This window comes from Zonotrichia leucophrys, chromosome 3 (genome assembly GCF_028769735.1).
Source record: "Zonotrichia leucophrys gambelii isolate GWCS_2022_RI chromosome 3, RI_Zleu_2.0, whole genome shotgun sequence".
Taxonomy (NCBI): domain Eukaryota; kingdom Metazoa; phylum Chordata; class Aves; order Passeriformes; family Passerellidae; genus Zonotrichia; species Zonotrichia leucophrys.
The window spans coordinates 22478495-22502916 of NC_088172.1; the positions used below are offsets into that span (position 1 = coordinate 22478495).

Consider the following 24422-nt stretch of genomic DNA (forward strand, 5'->3'; position numbering starts at 1 on the left):
TAAGTGTCATTCACTGTTGCTGTAAGGAGCACCAGGTTCAGAAAATTTGACACCTTTCAATTGTCCATCTACTGATTCATTCTGACATCTTACATTAATCACCTAGGGTCGATTTTAATAAAGCACTTGATACCTAACACTTACTGCATATTATGAAGCTGAACTGAGAGCTAATTCCAGAACCCTAGGAAGGATCCTAAATTCCCCATAAAGGCACTTAGGAGAGTTAGTTCCTGCAAAGTAACATAAAGAAGGTCCATCTAGTTAACAATCAGAATGTAAAGCACAAAGAAAAATCTCAAATATCTCTCCTTTCTTGGACTTACTGTATCTGATTACAGGCAGCAGAAAGGCCTTCTCTTATTTCCCTGTCAGATCCTAAAATCATCTTCTGCAGAAAAAAGGTGGGTTTTTTGGTTGTGTGTTGGTTTTTGGTTTTTTTTTTTTTCAAAGTAGCCTTATTTTTTCCTTCTATGATGAAACAGCTGTGGAAGTGGAAGATTTTCTTGGCCTCCTTCTAATCAATGATGTTTGAAGAGCTCTCCTCCTCTCTTTGTCACTCCCAGCATTTTCATGAAGCCCTCACAGATTGCCTGGGGAGGGCTGGTTAGGAGAGGGACTCCATTTACATCAAAGGGTGTGATGCAGCTTTGTGATCAGGGATTTACCCGAAAAGAGGGAGCTTATTTATAGCCCCTAGGCCAAGCACTCACATGAATTTTATGTTAAAGAGTGTTTGGATAAAACTTTTACAGCTTCTTAACAAAGCAAGAAGTACCTATGCTCCAAACTGATGTACATCCTGCTGCTGAGAATGCAATTCATGGAACTGAGAAGTTGGTGTTTGACCTTCTAAAGGCTACAGAAGAAACCAAGCTGCCACCTTCACAGTGGGTATTCTAGAAACTTTGTTAATATAAAAATAAATTTCCTTGCTTTAGATAAAACACTGCTATCCTTGTTCCTTGTTAGAAGTTCATATCTTAAAATACCCCTTACTACTAATTTTTTAGCTAATACCTAGATTGTCACATGACCAGTTAATGGCTGCAAAAGTTATGATTTCTGAATTTTATTTTAAATCTTATTTCTATCTTCCTTTTAAAGAAGCAACACATATTTGTTTGAGTAGAGTTCTTATTTTTCTTCTTTTATTATTTTATTTGTTTTATGCTGTGTTGTAATTTGATTAAAATGGACTGATGACCAGGTAAGCAGCTGAATCACCATCCCTGGATGTATTTTAAAGAGGTGTAGATGTGGTGCTTAGGGACATGGTTTAGTGGCACAGTGGGCAGTGCTGAGTTAACAGCTGGACTCAATAGCCTTAAAGATAATTTCCAGTCTAAATGATTCTATGTTTCTATTCTTCCTGTTGAGCATACTGATTTTGCTCAGACCAGATTTGACAGAAGAAGGATTTTGGACCCTTAACTGGACTTCAGCTGTGTGCCTGTCTCCTGATTCTCTGGAAGAAAAAACCAGCATGTTGTCAGGGAAAACAGGGATGGATTTGACAAAACTACAGAAAAAAACTAGAAATCGAGGAATTACTGAGATTGGAAGGGACTCTGGAGGTCTCTAGTCCAGCCTTCTACCCAAAGTATAGCCAGGTACAGCAGCTTGCCCAGAACTGCTACAAAGATGGTGAAGGACCTTCAGGGGAAGCTGTATGAGGAGGGGCTGAGGTCTGCTCAGCCAAGAGGAGACTGAGGGGAGAAGAACTCACTGCAGTTAGAAGAAGAAAGGGGAAGAAAGGAGGGGCTAACCCTGAGCTCTTCCCTATGGTCACCAGTGACAGGACCCAAGGGAATGGCCTGAAGTTGTGTCAGGGGAGGTTTAGGTTGGATATCAGGAAAAGGTTCTTCACCCAGAGGGTGTTTGGGCACTGGAACAGCTCCCCAGGGAAGTGTTGACAGCACCAAGCCTGACAGAGCTCAAGGAGCATTTGGACACTGCCCTGTGACACATGCTGTGACTCTTGGGGATGGTGTGCAGGGGCAGGAGATGGACTCAGTGATCCTTGTGGGTCCCTACCAGCTCAGGATATTCAGTGATAATTTGACTGTGTCCAACTGGGTTTAGAATATTTTGAAAGATGAAGACTCTACAACCTCTCTAGATAACCTGCTCCAATGTTTCACTACACTCAGGGGAAAAAAACTTTTCCTCATACCTTATGAGAAATAGGCAATCTAGGCCCCCTAAAACTACTTCTAGGAGAGTGAACATCTAATCTTGTAGCTAAGAAATACTGATGACAAAACTGGAAGAAACAATGAAATGTTCATTCTTCTGGACTTTGATCACTGTTTGTGATCAAAAATCAAAATTTGATATTTTTAAAGTTGATTTAATTTTAGGGTTTAGCTGAAACAGTCAAAATGGCAACATCATTGACATTTCAGAACAGACCTGCTCCCATTGTTCCATCCACTTCTATGGCATTTGCTCATAGCTCCCAGAATTTTAAAGTTGTTCCACAGCTAAACTGCTGATCTGCTTAAAACTGCTGATTACTTTACTATCTAAAATGAAACTCTCGTAAATAAAGGGCTTCAGCTGAGGGAGATGACTATCACTTCTTCATAATTCTCATTCCCAAAGGTTAAAGTGAGGATTACCTACCTCATAGGAGTTCTGTGAAATTTAATTAGCATGCAGATATAAAATTAATGGAAATATTGATTTTTACCTAAATCTTATTTTAGTAATACAAATTTCACATTTTACTAGAAGCAGAAGCTGAAGTCTGCACATGAAATTACACCATGCATGATGTGAAGAAGGATAAGATATGAAACACTCTGTTGGAGACAAATAATTTTTGTAATTTCATGCTTTCTCAGCCTGTTCAAGAAGATGACACAATCTGAAATGCAGGTAAGAGGTTTTCTCCTAAATCATGTCTTCAAGAGCCTCATAAAAAACAGCCTCTGTGCACAGCTGCAAGTAGAGGAAAGTAAATGACAATCTTGCAGAGCAGAGCAGAGATGATTTTTTGCATTAGCAGAAAATTTCCCTGATGCTACAGTGGGAGATGGAAGCTGGACCTCCTGTGTTTTCAAAAATTTCAGTCAAGAAGGAACATCAAGCAATTATAAGAATATTTTTCTGAGGTTAATGGCACTAAGACCTTCCCCTGTTTACTGGCTGCGGACTCTAGACCCTGTTGCTCAGGATTTTTGCAGGAAGGAAGAGTGCAGTATCTGAAAAGAGAAGTTTGTTTCCTCAGTAGCTAATCTTGTGTCTACAACTCACCACAATTCTCAGTGCACATTTTTGACTAGCTTCTTCTGTGTGGCATTTTTTTTTAATGTGCTGATTCATTGTGCAAGGAACATGAATTATGCAATAAAGTCATTGAAAAGTCTGTACAAAACATGCCAGGGACTCCTCCTCACCACTAACAATGTCATTCTCCATAATTAGCTTTAATTTTCACATGCCACCCTCTACTCCTTGAACTTCTTGACAGCTCACAAGCACAGAGAGTTCTTGCAGCATTCCCAAAGGTGAGTTGACACTGTCCATCAAGGCAGGAGCTAATTTGAGAAAACAGGAGTAATCTTTCTAGCCATTCTCTCCAGGCTTTGCTCTGAACAGCCATAGTGTTACAGAAAGAGGAAGGAAATAATGTAGATCCCAAACAATACATGCTTTACATTGGGTTGAAGACAACTTGACTTCAGGAATTTGGGATTTGGTAATAATCTGGACACCCATGCAGACCACAAACATACTATTCCAGCTGGGAGATGTTCAAAGAGGAAAATCATTGTCAGCATTATTTATTGCCTAATTTTATTCTCTCATGGGGAGTTCCAAGAAAACTGCACTAAGCAATCTTTGAAGGAAAGATTTCTGTCCAATGTACTAAAATTGCCTCTGTGTATTCTAAAGAACTGTGCTCTTTTCAGTTTGAATCATGTTTTATAACTCATATCTCACAAGCAAAATTTAAAAAATTAAATTAAGCAAAATTAAAAACAAAATAAAAAATAACAAACAAAAAAACCCCAAAGAAACAAAACCAGCAATAACAACAAAAAAGAACCAGCACTATGTTTCCCAACTGGTTCTCCAGCAACTATGTGAATTATAATTTGAGGATGGCTAAATACTGCAATTGGTGTGAGGACTTTGTGGCTTTGTTTATACTGCTTGGATGAAAGTGGGCCAAATTCCTGTCCCATTACCATCTGTGCTCATATTGATGGCACAGATCCTTGCAGTTCAGCCACCTGGAAATCTTCTGCTGTGTTGTTGGGTCTCTTTGGGGCCCTCAGGACTCTGCTGTTTTGACATGGTGGAGCAAGGTGCAGTCAGACAGCAGTCATGGGCTTGTCCACACTGTGGGTGATTTTAGCCTGCTAAGCTCACTGAGATCTTGTGCCAGACTTTTATTATAAGGTGAACTTGGACTGAAGGGAGGGCTTGCCTTGTACGTACATGAGAACCTGTTTGTAGTCTTTCAATCTAAGAGACAAACCCAGCAGAGTTTCAACCAAGAAACCTGTGTTTCAATTGGCCGTGTATTTCCTTTGGTGTGTGATCAAGGACACTGCTTTGTGGTCAGCTCAAGCCACTTTACATTACCATTAACTTCAGTGGGGCAGGTTTTCCTTAAGCAATATTCAGCTTTTCAAGCAATGCTAGTAATGGTCAAATGACCTAGAGTGCTCCCTGAAAAATAACCCTACAACAGTAACAAGGATAAGAAAATGTAAGTGTTCAGCTGAGCTGGTGAGTTGCCCCAACTCACTGTGCTGCTGCACAGCCACAAGAACCTGGGAGAGAGAAGGATGCAAATGTTGTGGTGACTGCCTTGGGCTGGGCAAACACAGGTCACTAAAGACTCACAGTCTTGCCTGGAGGTCTCTGCCCTGCAGCACTTCACCCCCATGCTGTGGAGCAATCTTCACCTCTGAAAATGTGTGGCTACCAGGAATACACCCTGGCCTGTGCTGAGTACTGGACCAACAGGGCTCAGGAGGGAGTTTAGGAAAAAATTGGCTAGCTTGGATGAAAAAAATGCCTGAGACCTGCTCAGCCACGTAAGAGTATTGAGGATCAGAATGCAGTGCCAAGGAAACCATCCTGACACCATGTAATTTGGTAGAATAGATGTAGCACAAGGTAGCAATTATTGTACTAAGGGAAATTCACAGAAACATCAAAGATCACAACTTGGAACTTTGCATGCAGGCCACAAGCAGCTTTCCTGCCAAGGAAGGGAGTTTGCACCCAGAGTTTGTTTTCCTATGTCTTTGTCTTTTTGGGCCATAGTTGCATTTTCCTCTAAATCTTCTTCTATAAATCGAAGAAAATGCAAATTCTGCTAAAACCAAGCATTCAAAGGCCAAAGACCTAAACAGAATTGCAGCCTGTCTCTTCCTTCAGGTGAAAGGGAATGCACCTGGAATACAGCTGCCAGCTGGGCTGCCTGACTGACAGGCACCAGATGAGGCCCCAGCAACCACAGCATCAGCAACTGAAGCTGACTAAAAGCTTTTCTGAGTTGGGCAAGACCCTGCAGAGTATTCAAGGTTACAGAAGTATAAAGTAAGAGGAAAAAAATGCTCCTAAAAAGAAGAAAAGGAGAGGTGCTCCCAACAAACTTACAATGCACAGCACCTCTGAAGCCAGAGACTAAGGAGCAAGGTCTCCACTTTGCAGAGCTATTATATGAATATAAGGATGAACCTAAAAGGCAGCATATGCAGGGCTGACTCAGAAAGTGGCCTGTGGTAAACAACATCTTATTTAATGAAGCAAGAAATTTTATAACTTTTTTTTTCCAGTTTGTTACAGGTCTACTACTGAAAAACCAGTACATGTCTTTAAAACATAAATATTTTAAAGGCTATTTAACAGCTGTATTTGCCTCTCATCATTTTTTTCTGATTTTAACTAAAAATTGACATAATGATTTTATGGTTAAGTCCAGATGACTGAAATTATCTAGCTTCCAGCGCAAAATGAACATTTTTCTCCTGCCTATCTACTGTGTAATGCTTAACTATCTACATACTTTTCAAAAAGTGTTTCCCTACCAAAGTACCAGGAAACTTTTCCATATGGACAATGAGCTACTTAAAGACATTTAGAATTCTACTTTAAAAAACAAACTTTAAGCACACCATTGTAAGATGGTCAAACCCAGAAAAAAAAAAAAAGCGCAAAAAAAACCCCAAAGCAACATTTATGAATACTTCACCATTTTTACAGTCAATCCTTGCAGGAAGAATGCCAGGGACTGCTCTAGAGAGGAGCTGGGTCTGCCCTAGGCAGCCAGCCTGTGGCTAGGACAGTGTGCAGTCACTGCAGCCCCAAGTGCAGACTCCTCTGACAGGTGGCCTGAGTGTAGGTAACATAAGTTACTCCTGCATGAAAACTTCTTCAGAGCCAGTGACACCTTTGAGTAACAACTGCAAAGGTCAGCCTTCAGATTCAGTGAAGTGAACATTGAGAAACAATTTGGCAACACATTTCTAACATCATAAAGGAGGAAAACTCCTCCTGATTAAAGGGCAGTGGGATCACGGCCTCCCTTTTCTACTCATAGCTTTGACATTTCCACAGTAACAGGGACATGTTCTGGCAGCTTTAAGAAAATACTAACTCTGAAATCTTTCTACTCTTGTTTGGAAAAAAGTTTCAGTAATTCATTTTATCCAATAGGAGGATCCTTGTAGATGGGCATGGAAGCAGTGTCCTGTATCACTGATTAACACAGTAATTCAAGATAGCAGTGATTTAAGACGGCTGTTAGGTCAGAGCTTTGCTTTACAATATCATTGATTGAATGTATTTCCCCCTTAGGCGTGTTTAAGTATTCTAGGATTTGTGATACACAAACCCATCAGCATTCTGTAAATACATGGAAGTGTAGGATTTATTACTCCTTTTTATTTAATGCTCCACAAGATATTGCAGGCTGACATTAACACTGTGAATGGACTGTAGGGCAAAAAACCGTCCCTTCATTTCCCTTATTGTTTGGGCACTACCTGTTTGTCTTACATCTCCACTGCGACTGGGAGGGCATAGGGGTGGCTGTAGAAAACCAAATGTTGCAGCATTTGTCCATGCTGATCTAGGATGCAGACTGCCCTGCTACCCTACTGCCTATACCAGCTTTTCCTGCTGTGGAAACAGCCCAGTTAATTCTTCAGTAGTGGCTGGTCATAAATCACTGTGAAGGCAGCGTGGGTGATGGTGATTTGGATGTATCAAAACTCTGCTAGCTCTGGCTAGCTCCACAGTGTGCACTCACTGGTAGAGGATTGGATGTAGTTTCTGTAGCTCATGCACGGGTTTTATGTCAAGCAAGCACATACAATCTAGTTTCACAAAGATGAAGTGCTGAGAAAAGTGCATTGAGTTCAAATCCCTCCTTGCAAACCAGAGGGAGAGTACAAAGCAGTCGTGTGCCTCACAAGGGCAGTGGTTTAATTTGTGGGAATCCGTATGGCCACCAGCAGAGTTCCTGAGAAAATGTAACTGAGGGCTTAAGGCCTATTTATCCATTAACTTGTCCTCAAAGGTTTTCTCCATGCAGCCTTAACTTAAACCAGCAAAGAGCCTTGTTGAAACTGCTGCTTTTTTCTTTCTCTTTTTACAAGAGGCCAACTGTGCTTTTCTTTCATTGTGTGGAGTACACAGCTGACATTATTATCCACATGCTTAGCAGTGCCTCTGCTGTAACCGATGACGCTCGCTCTCAACTGCCCTAGGAAGACAGGAGTGGGTTGAAGCCATTTTTAGAACACCATGCTATTTCCTTTTTTAGTGCTGACTCATTCACTGTACCTTGTGGTATGTTTACCCCAATTGCTTGCTGCTTTGGAGGCTGTTGAATGAGGAAAGAATATTAATCAGTGACACATCACACTGTGCTCCAGAACTACAGTCATGGTGAGTGTGATGCCCTCACTTATCTTTTGGCTCTACTGTAGGAATTATTTTCCTCTAACTAGAATTCAAAGTTATTTCAGTTCTGGAATCCGTAAGTGACTCTTTTGTGCACATCCTTTCCACACAGGTATCTAGTTCATATTCTTTTTTTTCTGTTAAAAATCTTTGCTCCTTGCTAGTACTCATATCAGAGTGGAATTAATCAAAGTCATTGCACTGTACACATGTGAACCCTAATTAGCCAAAACAGCTGATGAAGACAGAGGAGATCTCACAGCTCATTTATCTTCTTCTTAACATATTTTATATTAAAATTAAAATGACTTGTAAAACAGTAGTAGCTACTATGGCTAAAACTACAAAAAGTGTGCATTATTGCACATGTGTTTTACTTGGGCTGTTTTGCTGCTGAGTGAGGTGGCAAAGTGTTTGTTGCCCAGAAATGCATTGAAATTTTCAATCTGTCTGCATTCAAAGTAGAAATTAAAGGCCTATACACAGTAACTGCAGCAAATCATTCACAAGATATGGTGTCATAAATGCTGTTAGCGTGCAGTTACAAATGGTAGTCCTCTGCTCTTGAGGTGATAATTCAGCTGATTGACATTACAGCCCTCCCAAATGAGCTTCTCACTCTTCCCCTCTCCCTTGTTCCTGTGTGTTCCCATCACCTCCACTGTAGAAGGAGTGAAGCAAATCTGATCTGGGTTTTAAATGATAAAAATAATCACTATTTTATACAGCTTTATTTCAACTAATTTAATTCTCTCAAACCATCCACTTTAGGACTAGATGACCACCCATGCTTGAAAAAGGCATGCTGACTGAATCACCTTTGACTTATAGCACACTCCCAGTCCAAGGAGATGCCTTAGCTGCGAGGACTCTGTGTGGAGAAGGAAAGGCAAAACCCTAAAAGAGGAGCCAGAGATTAAGCTTGGAGATTTATCAGGTGAAAGAAATACTTGCTTTCAACTCTAGGACACGACTGAAGCATATAAAGAGGAGACAACTTCAAAATCCCTTGTCTTATCTCCTTTTCCCAGGTATTTGTTAATTTGCTAGTAGCTTCCTTCTTAGAAAGAAAATTCCTATACTCACTCTTCAGAGTTTCAGTTTGGAGGAAAAGAAGCTCAGTAATTATGACAGAAGAAAAGTGGAAGCTCAGAAACATGAGAGTAAACAAAGTCTACAGCACAGGTCTAAGACTGCCATGGTTTTTCAGTTTGAGATTCTGCATATCAAAAGTCTCAATGGAAAATAGAAGTAGAAATATTTCATGCAGATAATGAAAAAAATAATAGGAAGAAAACCAATAGATAGAAAAGTGAGGTGGCTCCTGATAAACCTCATATAACTAGGTAGTAGAACAAAAATAGAAAAAAGGTAGTAGGAAAAAAAATTTAAAAAGATAATAATATATAAATATAGACATTAATTGTTTGTTATTCAGAGGTACGCTTACATATCTGTGTATTCATTGAAAGACTGTAATTTCACAACTTTATTTTAAAAAGAATTAAAAATATATAGCTAACATCAGTCAGGATATGTATTTAATACCACTTTAAAAACAGAGACCCTGTGAAAGGCCTTGGGGTTTTATGCTAATCTGTTCACTTGTGCACCTCAGGGAAATCTGCTGCTGTACATCAGCTTCATAATCCCTTGAATTCTCATTGCCTTCTACTTTTGAGCAAGGCAGTAAAATCTCCTGGGTAGGGATTCTGACATGTTTCTCTACTTTTCTCAGTTACTGAACCTAATGATTATTTTTATCCAATCATTATTCAGTGATGCTGCTTACACTGCCATAAGAAAAGTTAAATATCCCTCCTCAGTTTTGCAGATAGAGCAATTGAAATGTTCAGAGGTTAAAAAATTTCCTGGGTTAGAGAGAAAGTTCCTGGCAGAGGTAATAATGGGACATATTTCTGATCTTAATGATTACATCATGACAGCCCAACATCCCTCAAAGCAGAAGTTTCAAAACCAAGCAATTAGTTATTTCATTGGCAGAATAGAATCCCCTCAATTTGTTTGCTGACCTTGGGCAGTGAATAAACCAGCCACTCAGTCTGAGGGATATCTATACTCTAAATGGCATATTCTATATGATGAAACCTATGTTTTATCTTAATATTTTATAATGAGAATATTTCTGTTATAGAATTCCTTGTATAGTGCTTTGGACACAAGTAGAGATTCCTTGTGGTAGTAAGTGGGCACTTGAGTTGTAACACATTTCCATTAGAGGATTCCTGTGAATAGGGAATGGGTACTGTCCCATTTTTAAAGGTCTTAAAAACGAAGATCACAAAGTCTCTGTGCAGCAAAAATTTGAATTTACATCTCCTATATTTTAAGCTGGATAAGCCTTCCTAATTACTGAAAGAAAATTCCTTTCTGTAGCAATCCTAATTCCTAAAAAGCATAAAAAATGGCTGTAAAGAAGTGCGCTTTTCCAACCCCTAGGACTGTCACTGGGCTGGATCTAAAGCTTGGTGATAACCAAGTTGGTTTGTGAGCTCAGTCTTCCACATTCACTTGAGGATGCTGATAAAAGTTGGGAGTCAGGAGAAGGTCAATGAAAATTAAAAATTGATAGCTTCTGCAAAGAGACATGAGATGTAGGAGTGGAGGGATGGGGAAGAAGAAATGATTCAGAAGGAAAGCACTAAACCCAAAGGAGTATAGAGGAATCAGAGTTTTCAGGGTAGAAGTATGGAATGGGAAGGAAAAATCTAATCTTATCTAAACTTCTCTGTAATGTCACAGCTGTATGCATGGTTTCAGAACACAGACATAATGGAAGTCTCTGCACATGACGCACTTCCAGCTCTGGCTCGTTGAGTTAGATCAAAAACTTCCAGGGAAGTGCAGCCTATTTTACATACATGAGAATGAACTTGGATATGATAAAATACCACAGCTGTCAGTCTAGATTGGAATCAATTTGCATGGTAATGCTCTGAGGGCTGCAATTTATTTTCTTTTCTCTGCAATCAGAAACTTTCCCTGTTTCAGTAGGAAGGATTGATCCTGGATGTCTGCATATGCATTTGAAAAGATCTGGCTCTTCCAGTTTGACTCATCCCTATTGGATACCTATAGCTCTGAGAGGAGAGAGCTCTGCACAGAAGTACAGTCATTTCTGCAGGGCCCAGAGAAACTGAAAATCTCATAATACATAGATCTGGACTAGAGATTTCCCCATGTTAATGTGAGAATTAGTGAAGTTCTGGAGAAAGAGGAGTTCCTTAAAAAGAAATAGAAGAGAACAAACTCAGAACAATGTGGGCTGTACAGGCTATTCTTAGTATAAATTATTAAAGGAATATTTGTATACTACATTTTTTTCTGGTGACAAAGCTAACTGAAGAAGTTATCCTCTGAGGTACTCTCTCCTTTCTGCTCTGCACCCACTAGAGTTCTCTGTATAATCTGATGTGCTTATGTCACTTGTGATGGGACTGTGCTGGATGTAGGTCAGGTAAATTATCCAAATGTCTAAAAGTAGTATTTTGGAAAGTATTCTTTAAACCCATGTCATTCTATGATCCAGATAATTTTGCAGCATGGTAAATAGTTACATTAGCGTGACTTTGTGGCAAAGGGCATCAAGCAGGAGTTAATAAAATTTAAATGTAGGAAAAAGTGGGAACTTCTTTGTTGCTGCAAGAGAGCACATGTGCAGAGCACCATCAAAACCAGTCTGACGCCCAGGTCTGAAATATCTCTCTCCCTGAGGTACCCATGTATCTTTTAACACAGATGTTGTTATAGTATGGTTTCAAAAGAGACTCAGTTCAATATGAACCTGGGTGATCCAATCATTAAAAAGAAATATATGAGTCATCACCACCACAACAAAGCAATTTGGTACACCAGTAAATCCATTCATCTGTTACTTACAAAAACATGGAGAAAAGGAATAAAAGAACACAAGAATAGGATTCCCTACAGCCTGTTTTTAAAATCACCCATTCATGGATGTATTTGAAACACTCTTTCTAGCTCTCAGACTGCTGAGAGTACTGCTCCCTTTTTAGTGTGATATATATATTTCATCAAGGTGTTCAGTATGAATTCCAAAGATGAAAACACATCTACTGACCTGAAACAAATTTATATCACTCTTGTTTTATAGTTTTTAATCTGTGGTCTATAATCAAAGACAAAAGCCAGAGATTTCTCACTTCAATGGAATATCTGATATCTGCATTAGGAGAGCCGTACAGAAATTCTTTGAGAGATACCTTTGTATATTTTTGGTGATGACTATGGCATATACTGTGATGCTCTTTTCATTAAAATCTCAAGAAAATCTTCCTCTTACCTGAAGGTAATGGCACGGCCTCAAAGAAGGTTTGATTTCCTGATGAACCAGAGGCTTATCTAAGTTCAGTGATGATTTGCGATAAGCTTCTTTAGCCTGACTTACTGTAAGCGTGGACCAAGAACTCCTTTTCATGTATTTACTGTCAGGGGTCATTGGTAGCCCTTCACAAGCTGAACACTTCACATCATTGTTACTTTTGGAAGTCTTCAATGAGAGATCCCCAAAATGCCCCTGGAGTGCCTCAGGGTAGCAATGGGATATATGATCTGCATGGTGCCTATTTACCACACTAGGGGTTCGGTAAGTGCTATCGCTGTCCAAATTATCATCGGAGCTCCACCAGCTACTCATTCCAGATTTATGCTTGCCTTCTGGTTTTCGCTCCTTACTTTTACTCCTTTTACTATGCTTGGAATGGTGCCCATGATGATGATCGTCCCCTCGACTGTCTCCCTTTGTTCCATTAACATTTCCCTTGGAGGATCCTTCCAGAGAATGAGATTTAGTAAAAAGTTTCTGGACGGAATGAACGAGATGGCGAATCCTGCCCGGGCTCTCGCTGCGCTGCTCCGCAGCGGTTGAGGTCCGCTGGTACTGTAAAGTATGAAACCCATCCCGGTGAAGGGGAAGCTGCTTCTCAAACTGGTCCAAAAGATTTGCAGGAATACGGTTAATCTTAGGGTTACCGTGAGACATGGCGCAGTCGTCTCTGGAGTCGTAATGCGAGCTGTAGTGCATTCTGGGGAAAGTGCTACTGGACATGTGATCGCCCATTACCATGGGCATCATCATGCACTCAGAATGAATGGAGCTGCGGGGGGAGCAACGGTGGTGGTCCAGCGGGCAGCTCTCCGTGGGGCTGAGGAGATACGACGGCCTTGGCTCCTGCCCATGGTGGATAAGGTCGTGGGTATGGTCACAATCTTCAGGGGATGCTAAGCCACAAGTATGAGCTGAACATAACTGTGGTTGATTGCGACTACCAGATAATCCTTTCATATTCCTCGGAGCAGGAGAGTATCTTTCTTCATTGAAGTGCTGAGAAGGCGACCATGAGTACTGCTGGTCTGTCATGAGAACACATAAAACCTGTGTTATGTGTCTGATTAAAAGATCAACTTGAAAATTCCAAGTAATTGAAAAACTAAACATTTTTTCTCTATGACTTTGGTGGAAAGTCTCACCATTCATGAAATTGCTTCCAGCATTTAAAAACTGATTAAAATTGTTCACTATGAGTAAATTATGGGGAGAATACAGCCTCCTTTCTCTTTGCAAAATCATGTGCTACCAATTCTAGATGTTATGAAGCTATTAATTGTGTAAATTTACTCAAATTTAATGGATACATTCAAGTATTCAGTTTATTGTTTAATATTTATAGCTCATATGTCAAGCTTTGTGACTAATCATTTAAGTTACATGGGTCTAGTTTCTATTTTGATGCTTTCACAGTTGGATATATTAAATGTATCTTTTTTTACATGGAGTAATTTTTGTACCACAAATGGAACTTCACTTTCTTCAACGAATCTCAGCTTCATGATCCTAAGTTCACTCTTCATAAGTATAAATAATAAACGGCAAGAAGAAAAAAATATGAATGTGCTGAAATGAAGCTAAATTTTTATATTGCTAAACAGTTTATCAATACAAAGTTTTTATGACCACACTACAAAATATTTACTTAATCACTCTAAGTTATTCCTGAAAAAAACCCAAACATATTTAGGTACAAGCTATGGGGTTTTATATACTTGATTACTTGTTCCTATGAATCATGTGCTCCATGTTGTGGTTATTATGCAAGCATGATTGGTAAATAAGAGTAGCTTGAAAGCAAAGATTTTGATACTTAAGCCTTTGATTTTTTTTCTCTCATGCAACTTCTTGCAGCTGTCACATGTTACTAACAGAAAAATAGAAACAACCCCAGAAATCCTTCAATTTGATTTTCCCATTCACTTTCCCTCTTCAATTTCAGCTTATTTAAGAAACATTTCAATAGCAGACAAAGAGATAAGATGCAAGATAATCCTTTAGAGGATAAGACAGATGTGTAAGTGTTTATACAACCCACTTAGCACAGCCTTTCTGCAAATTTGCCCTAAGAATCTAAATAATCTAGCACAGGTGGTTGATACAAGGAAGTTGCAGAATGGAAGCTCAACCAGAATGGAAGCTAGAGAATATTTATTAACTGGACACTTGAAACCAGGCTGTAGAGATAGCACTGTAATTGACTGCACATGGAATGGTTTCTAACCATTTGACAGAGCTCTCCTAAATCATATTTCCACAGCTGGTGAGAACTCAACGCCTGGATATCGTCATGAAACACATCAATACTCATATCTCTCTCCTAATTTATTTGACTAATATGTGTTATATCATGATATCTTAACCTAAATGATGTGTATTTCCTATTGTGGGAGATGTTTCTGATAATTTTATTACACCCTAATTTCAGCAGCGTTGCACACAAAGTTTTAAAATGAATGCAGCATTAAACTAATAAACAGTGAAATATTCTTCAGCCTAGGTATAATGGTGCCACACTGAAGTCAAAGATGGATTAATGGTACAAATGCCATCTCCATCCTTTTTCATGGCATCAAACTGATGGGTCTGTGCATGTATCCTTTTCTGCTTCTATTTTGTTTTCCTGTCTGTTTCTTTTACTTAATTCTTGGCTATTATTGCATTAAAATAAAATCTTATTACTGCTGATTGCCCATTCTGTTGTCCTATTTAGGTTATAATACCTTGCAAAAATGTAGTTACAGGAAGGAAATATAACTATTTCTCTGAAATGACGTAATTGTGATTATATGCAGACATGGCAGTAAATTATAACAGTACTTTGGAATTCAGCCACATAAAGTAGTCCTGTAATTAGTGGTACTTACCCAGGATATTACCAAACATTATCAGGGGAATAATAATGGACCATGTGCTGAATTTATTTAGTCTATACTTCCCATAAAGGGTTCCCAAAGCACCTGACAGAGATTACTACCGTAGTTCTTACAAACCCACGAGATTTGATAGACTGAAGAAGTTTTTTTTACAATGAGGGTGGCAAAACACTGGAAGAGGTGGATCTCATTGAAGATGTCCCTGCCTATTACAGGGAGGTTGGATTAGATGACCTTTAAAAGTGCCTTCCAACCCAAGGAACTGTTCTTTTACAGAAATAGGAAGTTGCAATATAGGAAATATTTTCCAAAGTGCCTATGGATTTTCTGATATTAATGTTCAGAGAGACGTGAGCCCGAGGGAGGTGGAAGGAAGCTCTTCTGTCACTCTAACAACACGATGAGAGTCAACACCAAGCCTTTTCATCACAATCTTGCACATCTATGAATGAATATAACTCGTACTATGCCTCACCAGTGTATTTACAAAAAAAAAAAAATCTGGAATGAAAGAAAGAGAATAAGAAACTAATTTCAAAGGCGTTCTTGAGCATGGAATTGCTAGTCCCTGGTGATTTGTTTAGGCCTCATGCAACATCAAACATAACCCAGAGGGCTTCAAATATTTTTGTCCTGTTACATCCCTAGGAATTGAGAAGTGATGATTTGACTGCACTGCAATGGATAATCTAACAACAGCTTTTCTGTCCCTCGTGGCTCCCTATGATTCTAGCTCATTTTGCAACTATAGAAAAATACCCTTTTCTGTATGTTGCTTTCACATAGCATTTTATGTGCTACATGGAATGTCTGAATTATTTTTGTTTGAAACACAGTAGCTAGAAACTGCTATAGGCATTTATTAAGCGTAATCAAAATAATTAAAACATGAATTAAGAAGTAGATGTTTTCCAGAAGTAATTGCCCCCTCTTAACTCTGTCGTAGACAGTAACTAAACTAGACAAACTCCCAAATTACTTATATGTGCATCATTTAAATTTATCACTCTAATTAGGTTTGTCAATCTAGGATATCAAACTTGTTTTTCATCCCAGACACAACTAGTTTTTCATACAAATATTTTGAAAAATCTTCAGAATTTTGAAATACAATATATAAATTTATCAAGTAATTTGTGCTTTGTATTATTCAGTCAACTTTCTTCAGGAGACTGAAGTGCTTGAAGAAACAGTTGAGCTGTGGCTGAATGAATTACTGTGTGGTACCAGAACAGTGTAATTGCCCATGTGCTAACTCTTGGCCTGTGAAGAAAAATGTCCTGGCTTAAAATTCAATTAAGCTAACAAGCTTCTCTAGAATTTGCAAGGGGTTAAAAGTATGTCTATGGTCAATGACCACAGCATAGCTGATTCATAAAAATTCCTAAAGCTACAGCAATATTTTTCTCAATACTTTCAAAAGAAATTTAATATTTTGGTATAATTAAATAGTTTCATATTTGGTAGATCAGATAATGACAAATTGGACTGAAGTTTTAGTCTATAACTTGAAGTTTGTTTTTTTTTTTACAGCAGCTCTTATGTTTGCCCTGGGCAATCACTCTAAAAACATAAAATGCCACCATCAGAACTAAAGAGCTAAAAGGAGGCAGAAGAAGAAATAAACATAACCCAAAGCAGACAAAGAGATAAAGAATAGCAACAGAGAAAAATATATTATATGAGAGCATAGGAATGGCTTTTTTTGGATTTCATCAGAGCAAAATGGAATCTTCCAACTAACTTCAATGGATAGTCAGATAATATTTAAAGACTGGGGCTGGGGATGAACCTAGAACAAGACAAGGGCTGTTATGTCAGAGAATCCAGTAATTCCAAAACCCTGAAAATCCCTTAAAGCTCTTCTTTTTCAGAGACTACTGTACAGATATGTCAACATTTAACCTCAGCAGATGGAAGTATTTCTGTATCCCTTCCTATCTCTTTCAAGTCTTTCCCTGTTATGCCATGCTGTGTCCTGCTTTTCTTTCCTTCTTGTTTTCAGTTCTGAACTTTCTGAGAGTTGCTGTCTTGCTCCAAGCAGAGGTTGGTTTGCCTTTGTTTGGGGTCTGGCCACTATTTTTAGATCATCCAAGATTTTTCCTTGCACTAGTCAGTATCAAGGAAAGAAAGATAGGTTCAAGGACCAAGAATAATATTTGAAATGATGAATTAGAATTGCAATTAAAGTTCTAGGTTAGAAGGCTAAAACCCTCTAAGTAGAAAACATAAGAGCTGTGCATTTCTAGAGTTCCTGGAACACTGCTCTTGGCTAAAGAGCATCAACAGAAAAACACAGAAACTTCTCTGACAATCAAAAGAAGTGCTTGACTCCACAAATCTTTTTGTGTGCTACATATTAGAAACTAGCTTTCAGGGTGTGATAATACTCTCTGGGACTACTAAATGATGCCTGATATTTTTTTCTTACTTATCATTCTGTTGGGAAATTAATTTTAACAGATTTAACTGTATAAGTCTGTCAGTAAACTGCTTTCCCATCTGAAATATCTGTACTGTTTTCATTGGAGAAGGAACTGTTCTTCTGCTAAGTGTAACCAGGAAAATGCACTGCTGAAAAGAGATACCTAATCTACCTTTCAAAAAGAGGTAGTAGAAAAAACCAGATTGCTGCATCTTGCTGTTTCACACAGTTGAATCAGGGTTGAAATGCATTATGAAAAATATATCCTCACAACATAACCTATAACTAATAAAAAATGAAATATTGGAAAAATGGACATATTAACTAACTAAGTAGACATTAAACATGAAAATGCATCATTAAATGTTTTAGCTGGAAAAATGTCTGTCCAAGGTCTGCATTAAGTAGCATTATATGAGTACTCTTTCCTCATTAACTTGTTACCGTATTTTTCTGTGTTCTATACTAGCCTAGAAAATGAATATTTACAGGGATTGAGAAGAGTGACTAATCGACCAAATGCAAAGAAGTCCTGGAAATGCAAATGCCTTAAGCTTCTGCTATGGTCTCATGAGATTTCCAATCTATTTATGTAGCACAACATCTGGTATAAAATTTACATAAAATTGCAAAGATTGAGTGACCATCTTCCAGATTTAGAAGATTACTTGTATTTTTGGTGGTGTGTGTGCTCTTCATGCAGTGTATTGACCTTTCTGAGAGTTCCTACATAACTACTCAGGCAGCTTACTTGAAATATTGAACATTGAGTGGCATCCCCTCAGAGACAAGATTTATTGGTTCTTCTAGCACTGCTGCCACAAGGTACTTCATGCCCCCAGTCTGCACAGCCAAAGGAAAGAAGTAGGTGGCTCTATGGAATTAAAGCAGAGCACCAAAATGCCCAAAGCTGTCAACCAGCACATGGGCTGCATGTGGATGCTTGGTATGTTCTGACGCATAAACCTGAAAAACAAATGTTTGTCTATTCAGAATCCTGAGCACTGTGGGGCAGGCATGTATGGCTGCTGCCACTAGCAGTGTAAACAGAGCTGGAGGGTGTGTCCAGCCCATAGAGTTCAACTCTTGCCATCACAGTTTCATGCTAGGGAAAAAGGAACTGATATGTAGGTACGATTTCAAGAACAACACCAGCCAAAGATCCTTACAAATACGCAGTCTGGATGTGGCTTTATTTTTTGAGTGAGAAACTGGCATGATTCTTCTGAAGCCTGAACTGTTGTCCAAAAATGACAGATGAATACTACCCTTCAAATGTACATATTTGTCTCTGCTGACTATGGCAAAAACTGTGGCTGACAAGCTCCAGTGCAGAAACCTACATCAAAAATGCACAAGTTTAGGTGATCTGAAGCACATGGATACTTCTAAACTATGGCAAATGTTTTAACAGCCCAAGCTAATTCAGTGGAACCACATGACAAATAATGACCAAGGGTAAGATGTTTTTTATAACTCCACTGTTAGATAAAAATGGACATTCAAATTGTATTTAGAACAGCATTGGAGTCCAGAACATACAAAATTGGAGCAAAGTCAGAAAACCCAAAGGGAGAAGTAAGGACCATGTTATTCACTAGTCAGTTTTGAGCACTGTTACACAGGCGTCTGCATGTGGAACAAATATTTGATAGCACCAAATCCTATTGTTCAGCCCAACAGTTTTCCATGTCAATCCATCCTTTAAATAAAGATTAGTAAACTGACAGTACCACATCTCAAGACATTTATTTCTGAGATAAATAAGCATGATAAGAGAAAAGGGTATATAATAAAAGGAGTGCAAAATAATAGTGGATGAGAAGAATGGAACGTTGGAGGTGGTGAACAGGCTGGTGGGGGACTCAATGCACAATATAGTGGGGAGAAGGAAAGTAGAAGAAGAAGAATTGTGATAACTGGGGAAAGCTCTGACCAGGGACAAGCTAAAGCCGGGTTACAACACTGACTGCCCGGCATGGAGAACAGGGCATGCTATATGTGAAAATGAAGAAATGTGGAAACAGTATCTGAGGAATGAAGACATCTCACATCTTCTGGGTAGCAAAATCAGCCCTTGGACTGTATGGAGAGGATGAAAGTCACAATGTTGTGACCATGCCATGAAAAAGGACAGGACAGAAATCCGTGAGAGGTAATATGGGATTTTTATAATGCTCCAAGATATGGAGTGGAGCAATGCAGGGAGTCCTCAGGATGGTGCAAAATTAATTCCCTTTGGTTTGAATTGTGTGATGTCTTGGTACCAAGGAGTATGCAGCACACAGGTCTTCATAGTGCTTTTCAAGTTTGAAGCATGTTGCCTTTATGCACCTTTCAACAGTGCTGTGACACAGGTAAGTCCACAAAATGATTTACGACTAATACTTTTTCACAGAATCTGTATGATCAGCAAAGTTCTGGAAAAATATAATGTAGCAGAACTAGACTGACCTAAAATAACTGACACATCAGCTTATTTTCTGGAAAAATCCAGGAGTCAACTAGGGCTTCACTATGTGAATATCACTGAACAATTGGTTTTAATGCTTCCAAATACAGAGCAGAAATGCTACCCCAACACCATTAAACTTCCTTTGCTCCTTATTGTGCTTGACTTTATGGATTTTCTATCCTACAGGATAAAATTTTGCTGCTTGCAGTTATTAAGTCATGAGACAATCCATTTCCCTTGTGGTCATAAAAATGCCGCTATTTTCTCAGCAATTAAAGGTAGCCAAAGTAATTGCAGGGTACAAAGCAAAGACGCACAGAAATCTATGCACAGCTCTGGAAGTACAAGGGAAATCCTTGTCATGTTGAGAGCAGTAACAAATCTCCCATTAACTTCATGGGGCCAGGATTAGTTGTAAACATTTGCTGAGAAAGTTCTTGGTCATTTTACCTATGACACCCGTGTTACTTGAGGTAGATCATCTCTAATCAAGGCTGCATTTTGCAGAATGCACAATTTGTGCTGGACTGGAATAAATGTGTTAGAAACCTGCAAGGGTTCCCAATCAGAAAGATGATGGCATGGAAGGGTGAAACTCGTTTTTTGAAATATTGCCTGTGATAGCATAATTGCCAAAATTTAATCCCAAGGATCCAAACACTTGGACCAACTATTCGCTGGATGGAACCACCAAATCTCCATTATCATTGATTTTTAAATAAAAAATCAAACAAAAAAATAATGCTGGTATTTATGATCTCATTCCCTGATTTTTTTTTTCTCAGTGTTTCCGGAATTCTTCTGAATTTGTCCACTTTTTATGATGATATATCATGGAGGAAGTTTTCCACTCCATCCAATACTAAGGGGACTGCAAAAACTAATGCCTATGTATCCAAGCAAAAATATTTATTGTATATTCCCTCTAAATTGCCTTTTACTATTATTTAAAACATGGTTATGTTTTAAAGATTTCACCTCTTTTACAGAGTGCTCTTCTGGGAAAGAAGTAATGTAATAGTTAATCACCAAAGTATTGATTATTGCCATGGAACAATGATTGATCAATTTAAAATACCATTCTATTTCAAAATTACCTTTATATTTCTTTTTTCTGAACATTAATTCAGATTTTAAATTATCGAAGACTGAAGAAATTTATTTGATTTTCTGTTTGCTTCAGAAACAGTTCTTTAGAGGTTTTTGATTCACCAAAAAATTTAGTTTTAGCCATGGTCTGACCCAAAAGAATTATTTTACTTTTCAGATTTCATCATTATCTGCTCAGGTGTACACCCCTGGTGCTGCCTCTTGCTGCTTTGCCATTGTATGGTGAACTTTTCTGTTCAGTTCAACCCACTGAGTTGGAGAAGGACTCATCCTGATTTTCCTGTGGGGTACAGGAAGAAATAGCAGCCTGGTGACAAGATCCCTTTTAAACCTGTTGCCATAGTAACAGGCAGACAATCTTCCTCTTTACATAACCTCCAGATTGGGAATTTTTCAAATCAGGGTGCTGTCTCTGTTTTGGATGTGTTACAAACACTGCAAACATTAATTGCCTGTGCCCACAATCACCAGCACCCAGATTTTCCATGTGGCAGTGATGGGCCAAATGGTGCCTCCTGCTCGTGGGACAAGGTGGTGGTTTTAGTACCCCCACTCTGGGTGAGTTTGAGACAAGGCATCTCAATATGCTGCTGTCTGTTCTCTTATGAAGAGAAATGACATTATAAATAGATGGAAAAACAAGTGAAGCTGCACAATGAAAGGTGGCAGCTGAACTCAGCAGTGAAAGCTGGGAGTGCATTAGCAATTTTTGCTGGTGTTCATGTTGCTGCATTGCTTTTTCCAGGGCAAACTCCTTTGGGAAGACAGTTGCCTATGTGCCCAGCACTCTGACAGAGAGCTGTAGTCATTTGCCTCCACACTGGAAGCATCTCCACCACCCTGGTTGGGCCAAAATTGTCCCGCTCCCAACAGAATCTAAGCAGGCAATGATGAATGTGGAGGTTGAGTATGGTAACTTTTTTCCTGAGGAAATTGAGAGGACATCATTTAAGCTGTTCATTATAGAAATACATTTAAAAGGTTTCACAGTTTATGCTCTTAAAAAAGGGAGAACCCAGTGAAGATAGTCATTGAGGAAGGAAGGTGTGGCTAAGCAGTCGATCTCTTGTCTCATCTCATCTCATCTCATCTCATCTCATCTCATCTCATCTCATCTCATCTCAATCAACATCATCATCATCATCTCATCTCTGCAGCTGTCACCTCATAAAGCATAAACATTTACCTTTATGAGAAGGTAAATGTTGCGTGTCAGGTACGCACCCAGGGGTTACAGAGGTCAGCAGGCCATGAGGGAGAGAAAAATGTCCCTTCTTTGCTAACATCCCATGTGTCAAATCATTTAGGACAGAAATATTTGTTTATGAATGCATAACTCCCTTTGTATTATGTAGTAGAAATGGATGAATAATTCATTACAAATATCCTATGTGATTATTGTTGCATCCTTATAAATATCTTCTCCTGTTTGTGAATTGACCTTAGGCCTAATGGGATTTTTGCAGTTATTTGATATTACGAGGTATTTAATTTTTAGAAATAGGTTCTGATTTGCAGATTTTTAGTAAGCATTTTTTGCCAACAATCTGGCAATTAAAATGCTGGGCAGTTAATATGTTTTTATATGATCAGGCCATATGATATGATTTTGTTCTATGACTGAAAGTAAAATAAGACTAAGTTCTCAAGCATAACTAAAAGGAATTTAAATTTAAAAATTTATTTTCTGAAAAACATTTCTTATTATTTCATTAATGTTTTCTACAGTCTTGATTATTGCATCAATAACCTTCTACACTACAGTTTTGAGTAGAGAAAAATTAAGAATATCAACTGGAATTATTTCAAGATACGATGAAAAATGACAAATAAGAAAGGCTATTTTTTTTCAGTATCTGTTAATCTAGTCACAATAAGGAAATTAGAGGGTGACACTGAATCATATCGGGGCATGTCATATCTAAAATCTCTTGTAAATCTGAAAGACTTTTATACTGTCATGCCAAACCACCTGGCTACATATTTTTTATTATATGATAGAAAGATAGCCCTGTGGTTAGAGGATTAACCTGGGAAACCTGCAGTCAAGTTTTCTGTCAGCCTTGAATTATTTGCATGTTTGAGGACAGTGCCATGGGCAGGGGGTGTCAGTTGCTGTGGAGAGGCTGATCTTAACCTCCCTGGGTTGCAGTGATCCTTTGTGCACGTCTCTTGTAGACTCCCTGCTTCAATCCCCCATGGAACTAGGATAAAACTTCTGTACCTCTGGGTGTTAGGGTCACAATCCAGGGGAACATTCAGTCTGTGGCTCATCTAGGAATTAATACCAGAGTGTTCCTGTGCCTGCTGATTACTGGGATGAGTGTCGCTGTAGTGGTTACTCTGTGTGCCCAAGCCATGTCTGGCTGAAGTCCCACCAGCTCCAATCAGTCTACAGATATTTAAATATCCCTGGATGCTCTGGGGGAAGGGGCACCAAGGCATGGATGTGACACAGACGAGAGTCAAGGGCTCACTGACAACCCCCCTCTGTCCTTGGGAAAATTTCCTGTAGTTCCTGGCACATGAAGCTAAAACCCTTGTGAAGTGTTCAGACACTGACTGCACTGAGTGCACGGTAGAAGGACAGACAGACTGAAAAGTCAGGACTTCATTAATGTTTTCATTTCAATAACAGCCATGTCCTTTCTTCCTTCCAACACATAAGGTCATAAAGGCATGATCATGCAATCAGCAGTGATTGAATAACCATGAGTTACTGTCTGACACTGGAACCTTTCCAATTAATCAAAAGCATCAACTGTGAAATGAAAATACATTTTCATGGCCTGCCCTTAGACTCCCTTACAGTTTACTTTGCAACTAGGGCATGTTAAGAGCATTATTAGTAACTGCAACCTGTTTTACAGGTTTTGGCCTTTTCCTTAACATCAACTCAATACCCATTCCTGGAGAGAAAACAGAAATTTACTGCAGTAAAAAGCTTTTAGTGCAAGTTCTCCTTCTTTGCTTGACATTAGATCTTGCTAACTATAAAACAGCCTAACTATAAAACTTGTGTACATATTTCCTTACCTGTAAAAATTAGTTAAAATAATTTTTCAAAAATCTATTTTTCCCTATTTACTCTGTACATGTACTACCTATTAAAATATATGTTCAAAGAGAAGTTCATCCCATCTTCCCTGTTCACATTTCTGTAACTATTTAAATGCCTTTCAAACATAGCATTTTTCTATGTCTCTTGTTAAGATTGCACTATTTGCTTTGGACATGTAAAGCAAAATACTG

General features: G+C 38.7%; 1 protein-coding gene across 13 annotated transcripts in view; it reads right to left on the reverse strand.

Annotated features, from left to right (window-relative positions):
* Positions 1-24422, reverse strand: part of DLGAP2 (DLG associated protein 2) — a 453971-nt gene that overhangs the window by 73571 nt on the left and 355978 nt on the right. For all 13 annotated transcript variants that reach the window (XM_064707634.1, XM_064707623.1, XM_064707621.1 and 10 more), the window contains one exon: positions 12260-13329. In XM_064707634.1, coding sequence (XP_064563704.1) covers positions 12260-13329 — 1070 coding nt within the window. The remainder of the gene's footprint in view (positions 1-12259; positions 13330-24422) is intronic.